Source organism: Aethalodelphis obliquidens, unplaced genomic scaffold (assembly GCF_003676395.1).
Source record: "Aethalodelphis obliquidens isolate GAN/ISIS:26980383/991018 unplaced genomic scaffold, ASM367639v1 scaffold83, whole genome shotgun sequence".
Classification (NCBI taxonomy): Eukaryota; Metazoa; Chordata; class Mammalia; order Artiodactyla; family Delphinidae; genus Aethalodelphis; species Aethalodelphis obliquidens.
In genome coordinates, this window is record NW_020838027.1 from 6,030,371 (window position 1) to 6,039,436 (window position 9,066).

Here is a 9,066-nt window from a genome sequence, read left to right on the forward strand (position 1 = left end):
AAAACTTACTATTTTTGATTTCTAATATGGTCATGTATCAAAAGGACAAAGTATAAGCAAACTCTCTTTGGAATTCTCCATTTTTAAGAGTGTAAAAGGGTCTGAGACCCCAAAATTGGAGAACTACTACTTTAGTACAGAGAATGTTCTCCTTATTCTAGACGAAGCAGCAGAGACACACACACACGGTGGTGGTGGTGGGGATTTACGATCTAGAATGGAGGAGCTTTTGAAAGGGTGGGTGAGGTGGAAGGGGAAGGCAGGACCTAGAAAGGGGAACAGTGACCAGGAACTCGGAGGAAAACCCCCTCTGCCCCCACCCACCCACGCTGGGCGTCAGACCTAAATTGTTAAAAGTCACTAGACAAGAAGGAAACCAATTCAGCCGGCATCCAATACGCTTTTACATTACGCCTCAGTGCTGGGCAGGCAGAGCCCAGGTGGAAAGGGGAGTGGGTGGCGTCCATGGCCCAAAGACCTCTGTGGTCGGTCTAAACGCAGGACACCCATCTTCTGCTCCAGCTACCAGCTACGGGCCGGGCCGTGTTTCATGCCCCGCCAAGGGCATTTCATCCAGTCTCCCGCCTCTGCACGGGCAGGCTCACGGCAGCACTTCCTAGGTACTAAGGAAGAGGTCCTTCTGCGCTCGCCATCACCACCTAGTTAAAGACGTTTGCAGCCGCGCTCTTCCCTCCCCGGGCCCCTGCCCCCCACACTTTGTTCCCTTCTGCATCTGTGAGCTGGAGCTGCCGCTCAGAAGTCCAAGTGCCCAACCCACCGCCCTGCTGTGCACACACCCTGCGTGTCTGCGAGTGCGAGAGACGTGGGGGTGGGGTGAGGGGACCGCGCTCTGGCACGACGTGCGTTCAGAGGGACGAGTCCTCGGAGCACCGGGTGAAGGAGTCCCGGGGGTCGGAGGGCCGGAGCAGCCCCTGGCTGGCGGCGGCCGGCACGGTGGCGTGGGAGGTCTCAGCGGTTGGTTCGGCGAGTGCCCCCCGAGCCCCGTTGGTGGCCGAGGTCCTGGCCCGGAGCGGAGAGCTCAGGCTGCGCAGGGTGTTGCGGAAACCCTCGGCGCTGAAGTAGTACACCAGCGGGTCGAGCACGCAGTTGGCGCCGGCCAGCAGCACCATGACCATCAGCACCCCGCGCACCTGGTTGCGCGCCGCCGGGCTGGCCAGCACCACGTGGCCGCGCAGCAGCCCGTACACGGCCAGCGTGGCGTTGTAGGGCACGAAGCACACCAGGAAGATGACCAGGCTGGCCAGCAGGAGGCGCACCGTCTTCTGCCGCCGCTGGCTCCGCGTGGCGTCGGGCCGCGCCAGGCTGCAGAAGACACGGACCGAAGAGTAGACCACGGCTACCAGGGGCAGCAGGAATCCCAGCGCCTCGGCTAGCAGCAGGAGCGGCAGCAGCCTGCCCTTCCACAGCTCGTCGCTGAAGTTCTCGAAGCACAAGTGCACCCAGCGGCCGTCGCGGGCGCAGGGTGAGGGCCGGTGCACCAGGACGGTGGGCACGGCGAACAGCAGGATAAGCGCCCACACGCCCAGGCAGAGCAGCCGCGCCACGCGGGGCCGCCGCAGGTGGCGCAGCCGCAGCGGGTGCACGATAGCGACGTAGCGGTCCACGTTGATGAGGGTCAGGAAGATGCAGCTGCCGTACATGTTCATCTGGAAGACGGCGCCCGCCAGCTGGCACAGGAGGTCCGAGAAGGGCCAGTAGTGCTGCGCATAGTAGGAGAGGCGCAAGGGCAGCGACAGGGTGAAGAGGAGGTCGCTGGCCGCCAGGTTGCACATGTACACGCTCACTACCGAGTGCACGCGCAGCGCGTGCAGGAAGACCCAGAGGGCCAGCGCGTTGAGGGGGAGCCCTGCCGCCAGCACCAGGCTGTAGACCACCAAGTGCAGGTGGTGGATGGGCTGGTGGTCCGGGCACCTGAGATCAGAGTCGTTGGCCGAGAAGTTGGCCAGCATCGTGCCAAAGGGCGAGGAGGAGCTAGGCCGGGAGCATCAGGGGGCGCACCCGCGTGCTGGCTTCGCGTTCATCTCCAGTCTCCACGGCGGGGGCCTGGAGGCTGCACAGAGTCCCAGAGCAAGCGGGGGCCGGGCATAGACTTGTGGCTGTGGCTGCAGGGCCGACAGCTGCGGAGGATCAGATGCCCTTGGTCAGAGCTTCATCGGCCTCAGTGGAGACCTGGCATAGGAGGGAAGGCAGAAGTCAAGACTGTGCAAGGAAGGGCTGAAGACACAAATGTCATATAGCTGAACCTGCTGGCCTCTTGGGCCTTTTCTCAGCCTCACATCTTTCCTCCACCGTCCTTCTGGCCAGAACAGCTTTCTGCAGCCCGCTCTATGGCACAGTGCTCTAGAGTCAGGCCTGCCTAGGTTTAAATCTGGGCTTTTGTCCTCAGAAAAGTGACTTAATCTCTCTGCCCCTCATTTTCCTTACCTGGAAAAAAAAAAAAAAAAAAAAAAGGAGAGGGGCCCCTACTTCACGAGGTCGTTAGATTCAACGAGATGATATATTTAAAGTGCTTTGCTTACTGTTATTATCTACTAATATCTCTCCCTTGCTTCCTTTCTTTCTTCTACAAATGCTTACCAGGATTTTAATTATTATTATTATTTTGGCCTCGCGGCATGCAGGATGTGGAATCTTAGTTCCCCGACCAGGGATCTAGCCTGTGCACCCTGGAGTGGAAGCCCGGAGTCTTAACCACTGGACCACCAGGGAAGTCCATACAAATGCTTACTGAGACTTTAGAAGGTTCCAGGCATGTTCACAGCAGTGGACAAAACAAAGGCCTTGCCCCCACCTATGTTCCCTTCCATTGAAGGGATACAGATAATAAAGTCCATGTAAAAAGGTATTATGTTAGGTGGTGAGAAGTACTGTGGAGCCCCTCCCCTGGCACCAGCCCGTTCCGCTGACTCCCCATTATCTAAAGAATAAAGTTCAAACTCCCAAGTACAGGACAAAATCCCAGGCTCATCTCCACGATTGCTCCTGTGTGGGCTGGGTTTGTGGTCAGAGCGACCTGGTTCAGCTGGATTGTTTGACCTCCCTAAGTTTCCTCATCTGTAAAATGGGGACAGTAATATAATGGGGGTCCCTTAGGCCAGGGGTCACCAACCCCCGGCCCACACAGCAGGAGGTGAGCGAGCGAAACTTCATCTGTATTTACAGCCGCTCCCCATTGCTCACATTACCACCTGAGCTCTGCCTCCTGTCTGCATTTTGGTGGGTTGTATAATTATTTCATTACATATTACAATGTAATAATAATAGAAATAAAGTGCACAATAAATGTAATGCTCTTGAATCATCCCGAAACCATCCCCCCACCCCGTCCATGGAAAAATCGTCTTCCACAAAACCGGTCCCGGGTGCCAAAAAGGTTGGGGACCGCTGCCGTAGGCTGATCGCACACACCAGCACAGTCCTTCCAGGCAGGGGACGGCCCCGTGGGTTGAACTTTTCCAGGTGCTCCCCTGGAGAGTCTGACTCGGGTGCTTCCTAGTTGGGATTCCGTGATGGGGGCAGATAATGGTTTCGTCCTAAGGGCTCGAAGGGGGCCCAGAAAGGGTGGCAGTGAGACAGGGAAGTACCGTGCGTGCTGATGAGGCTCCTGGAGAGAGCAGACCACAGCCGCTGCCGTCCCCAGGCAAAAGCTGCCAGAGGAAGGATGTGGTCAGAGGCGGAGGAGTTAGAAGACAGGACTTGGTCTTAGGATTCCACCTTCCTTAATGTCATAAGGCCACAGCAGCCACCCCTGCATTGCGACCCCCAGGTGCCATCGTGTTGTAAAATATACATAACTTAAAAATTACCATTTTAACCATCTTTAAGGGTACAATTCAGTGACATTAAGTACAATCGCAATGTTGTGTAACCATCGCCACTATTTCCAGAACTTTTTCATCATCCCAAACAACAACTCTATACCCATTACCCAATAACTGCCCATCCCCCCTCCCTCCAGCCGCTGGCAACCTCTATTCTACTTTGTGTCTCTCTGAATTTACCTATTCTAGACACCTCATCTGAGCGGACTCATATATCTGTCCTTTTGTGTCTGGCTTATTTCACTTAGCTTAAAGTTTTCAAGGTCCGTCCATGCGGTAGTTTGTATCAGAATTACAGTCATTTTATGGCTGAATAATACATTCCTATATATATACACCACATTTTGTTCTCCCATTCATCTGCTGATGGTTACTTGGGTTTTTCCATCTTTTGACTATTGTGAATAATGTTAATGATCATGGGCTTCCATGGGCCATCTTAGGGAGAGAAGTTATCCGAAGACCCTGAGCGATTATCCCAAGATACGGAACATACTCCCTTCAAAAGGAACCACTTAAATCCTTACATGGAACCAAGTTATAAACATGAGTATAACAAGTTTTCTAGGGTTTTTTTGTTCGTTCGTCTGTTCTCCCTCCAACCATGACTCTGACTCCAGCAGTTTAAGACTTGTAAGAAGCATAGTACAACAGTTGAAGGGAATAAGGAAACACTTTGTCTGCAAAACACCAATTTCGTCAATGAAAATAATGCTAGATGGGTCTTAAACGTGCTGAAAAGCAAGTAACGCCAGGCTCTCTTCCTGAAACGTGCCCACCTCCCATGCTCCTTTGCTCCAGTCACGCCAAACTACTGATAATTCTGCACATACCTTACATCTTCAGGGCTCTGTCTGTGCACGTGCTGTTTCTGCAACTGGGAATGCCCTTTCTCCCATCCTCCAACTGGCAAACTCAATCATTTCTCAGGACCCCATGATGCCTTTCCTGACTCCCTCCCTTCCCACCAGGCGAGTCCCCTCACTGGAGCTTTCCCGGCACTTTGGCCACAGGTCAGCTGTTCCCACCTGTGCTATAATTGGCTGTTCTTGGTCTGCCTCTCCCGCCCGCCTGGGAGCTCCTTGAGGGAGGGCCTGGGGACTGTGACTTACTCATCTCTGTAGTCCCAGCCCTCCCTCCATAAATGTTGGGTCAAAAATAATGGCTACCATTTACTGATCCCTCACCATCTCGCAGGGTGTTACACACGCACGAGCTCTAATCCTTCCAACAGCCCTTTGAGGTAGGAGTTTCTCCTGATTTTTACTGAAGAGCTCAGTCAGTGAGGAGTGAAGTCAGGCCTCAAATCCAGGACATCCGGGCTCCAAAGTCCAAAAAGCTACTTCCAATAAGAGCGGGTGGGTGGGTATGAGGCTGGATGCCGCACAGAGCACCTAACTTTTATAGCTGCTTATATCAAATCTGTGCCCATAGGTGAATCATTTTACTTCCTCTTTTGTCCAGTTGAAACATATACTTTTTAATAACCCACTTCCTTCTTTCTCCCACTTCAAACACTGGCAACACAGACTCATCTCTCTTTCACACACACACAAATACGCCCTGATGATTTCCCCTTACCTACAGAAACAGTTTGCTGCTTTGAACTCCTTAGGTCATGACGTGTGTTTTTGTCCCATTTCCACAGCCAGACAGTAGGGTCCTGGGGTGCAGACCACACCTTCCACAGCTTTCTTCCCAGGCTCACTCACACTTCAGTCTCTCTACCTAGCAGGCCCTTGTGATATTCATTGGCTGCCTTTCAGGAAATCTGCCCCCTCCCCCCATGTCCGCCCAGCCTGTAATCCTGTTATAATATTTCTTGCATCAGTCCAACCACTTCTTATCACATTCCTGACTATCTTGTCCGCATGTATAACTCAGAGAAAGGCATGTCCCTTTTGAAAAGCTCGTTTGGAAACAGCTTGCATTAAAACTTCAATAACAGTTTACAGCTACAATCACAGTAACATTTTATCATTCTTTTTTTTTTTGCGGTACGTGGGCCTCTCACTGCTGTGGCCTCTCCCGTTGCAGAGCACAGGCTTCAGACGTGCAGGCTCAGCGGCCATGGCTCAGGGGCCCAGCCGCTCCGCGGCATGTGGGATCTTCCCAGACCAGGGCACGAACCCGTGTCCCCTGCCTCGGCAGGCGGACTCCCAACCACTGCGCCACCAGGGAAGCCCACGTTTGATCATTCTTAAGCAGTACTTGGAGCACCCATAGCTCCCTACAACTAGGAGGCACATCCTAGACACTGAGTGAATGGAAAATTATTTTCCAAGAATCCCAAGTCTTTCGTCAACAAAGTTGCAAGGTTAAAGAGGCCAAAATGTATTAGGTGAGCTGCTGCTAAAAGGTAGAGAGTTAGGAATCCTTCAGGAAAGCAGATGGTGATGCTCTCGCCTTACTCCATTCCAAAGCGGAGAAGCCCTTGAGTTTAGTTGTCAAAAAGCCACCCCTTTCCCACAGACTCACACAGAATGGCCCAAGCTGTTGAGAGCTGCCAGGCCCCTGCCCTGGTCCCCACCCGATCCGCTTGCTTCCCGAGGGCTCCCCATCAGTGGAGCTGAATGGGCACAGTGCCAGGCCAGATGGCAAAGATGGGAAAAACTGCCAAAAAGGAGGCAAACAAGAAGTGGAAGGAGGGCTCTAGATGTGGGGGAGGAGTGGCACGGCACTCTCCTCAATCCTGCCTTGAGCAAGAGGTCAGGTTGGGGGTGCGGGAGACGGAAAGCAAAGAGGCAGCAGGTGCCCCAGAAAAGCAGAGACACTGGGATTTCATTTCACCAGGGAGAAGGGGGACGTGGAGGCCCACGCTGGCTCCGTAACCTCAGCACGCCCGGAGGTCATGTGAGCACACCACTACACACACACACACATACGGGCGCGTGCAAGGCCACACGCAGGTAAGGGTACACTGAGGGATGTGCACACAAGATCCCTAGTAACATACGAATCAACGTGTATCCACAGCCTGTAACACACGTGTGCACGCATGGAGGCACAGACAGCCGAGCCAGGGGAGGAAAGCAGACACCGTCCCCGCCTAGGGACATTATCCTTAGCCGGACAGACAGACGGGCAGCTTCAGGAGCACACACACGCATGCAGATGTGCACAAACAGATTCCGGCCCCAAGGCACTGAGAGGCAAAGAGAGGCCCTGGGGACGGCCCCGCCCACATCCCAGCCCCCGACACCACACACACGCCAGATGGTGCGCGGCCACCTTCTTCCACGCTGCTTCTCTGTCCTTCAGCTTCCCACCTGCACACCCGGGGCCCAGGTTCCTTATGTCCTCGGGGCCTCTGGGACCTGTCCCATTGCCCTCTGAGCTGGGCTGGGCACTATTCTTTGCTGAGATAAGTCACAGGGGCAGGGCTATTTTCTGCCCTGGCAGGAAGTGAGAATGGAGGATAAAAGTGGCCAGGAGGCTACATCATGATCTTTCCCTTCCTCTCCTCCACACAGCTGGCCCGTGGTGTCCACCCTTCCGGCGCCTGACCAGGGATGCAGAGGGGAGCGGAACAGAAAGGGGTGGGTGATCTGGGACAGAAAGGGAGGGGAGAGAGGCACCCCGTCTCTGTACAGCTTCCTCCTGTCTGCCACCCTCTCCATGTGCTTCCTGCCCCCCTACTCCCCACCTCCTCTCCTCAGGAATCCACATCCTTCAGAAGTTTGGAAAGTGGGAATGTCAATCCTCACCCTCCTTGCCCCAGAAGACCAGCTCTGGAATAGCTCCCACCTTCTTTTAGGTTCTGGTGGCCAGGCGCCAGGGAGCGTGTCCACCCTCCACCTCCCCCGCACGGCGCGCGCTCCCTGACCTGCGACCTGAGCGGTGCTGGCTGAGCCCACTTCCTCTGCCGCTACACCTCGGCAGCCACGGGAAGATGCACCCTTTATCAGCAGACGCTGGTAACTGTGAAGACCTCTTAACGCCTGTAGGTTCAGACTCCCCAAACAGATCCAAACTGTGCTGAGCCTTCAGCGGAAGCTTCAAGAAGTCTAAAGGCTTTGTGAAAACCTCTGTCCCAGGGTTGCTCTGGGTACACATGAATCCTGCCCATCAGCTTGTCCTGGGTCTGGAGAGCCTGTGGGGTGGAGATAGTACCAGGTCACCGGGCTGAGTGGATGGCTTCCTCCTGCCCTCGGGGCCACGTTCTCCCCCGCTGCTGGGTGTCCTATCTTCTCTCCATCCTCCTTCCTCCCTGATCCAGCCTGCTCTGCTTTCTCCAGCCCAGATTCCTGCTCCAGCCTCTCCCCACCCTTCCCCACCTGAGCCTCTCTTCCTGCCTTTCCAGCACCATCCCTGGGTATTCTCATCTCATCCCTCCCGAAATTTTTTCTAGGAAAAGGCAGAAAGCAAAGGCGACCTACAGCTCCATACTTAAGTCTCCCCAGTGCATGGCTGTCACCTCCCCACCTGCAGACATTTCTCCACCCTGCTGTCAAGAGCTGAAAAACACAGGAAACGTAGTCCCAGTCAAGACTCAGATGGGCTCAAGCCACCCTCCGCAGCCCTGTGCTCTGGGTGGTCCTTGCTTTGGGGCCTGGCTGGGTCCCGCTGCCTCAGAGAAACCTCCTGGAGCCTTTGGCTTCATGGACCTCACCCTGACCTCGGGCAGCACTGAGTGTGCTCCACACGTAGCCCTCACGCCTCTGCTGCCCCTTTCCCCGCGGGCCTGGGCATGCAAGGCTTCCATGTTGCAGGGGTACACGCTGGGCTCTGGGGTCTCTGGGTGGCCAGGAGGTGAGGCTTGCGGGTCGAATAAGTTTCTGCTTCCTCCTCAAGCCTTGCTGCCATCTCCCCTTTGGCGACAACTTCAGCTCATCCTGAAGGGACTGCAGATGTGACCTGATGGGAGGGCCCCTTCCCATCAGAGAGGCCCCCATAGACCCGGGGAACAGGTGGGCAGCTGCCCTCAGTGGTGTGAGGCAGAGGTATCAGAAGGCCTCACCCACCCTCCAATATCACCCCCCCTACCCCATGGTCAGTATCTGAAATTTTATCCACTTCATGACACCCATGGGCCACATTCTACCATAGCTCTAGGAACATGGGAGACAGCTGGTCTAATCCTCTATTTTTTTTCTTTTTTTTTTAAACTAATTTTACCAACACTTTAATTTTTATCTTTTATATATATATTTTTGGCCGCGCTGCACAGCATGCGGGATCCTAGTTCCCCAACCAGGGATCAAACCCACACCCCCTGCAGTGG

At 54.6% G+C, this 9,066-nt stretch overlaps 1 protein-coding gene across 1 annotated transcript; it reads right to left on the reverse strand.

Moving 5' to 3' along the window:
- Positions 1 to 380: 380 nt before the first annotated feature.
- On the reverse strand, positions 381 to 8,562 carry LPAR5 (lysophosphatidic acid receptor 5). The gene is made up of 2 exons (XM_027093288.1): positions 7,669 to 8,562; positions 381 to 2,190 (listed from the first exon to the last, which is right to left on the reverse strand). Exon 2 carries the CDS (start codon positions 1,968 to 1,970, stop codon positions 867 to 869), a length of 1,104 nt encoding a protein of 367 aa, XP_026949089.1. The 5' UTR covers positions 1,971 to 2,190; positions 7,669 to 8,562; the 3' UTR covers positions 381 to 866.
- Between the last annotated feature and the right edge of the window lie 504 nt (positions 8,563 to 9,066).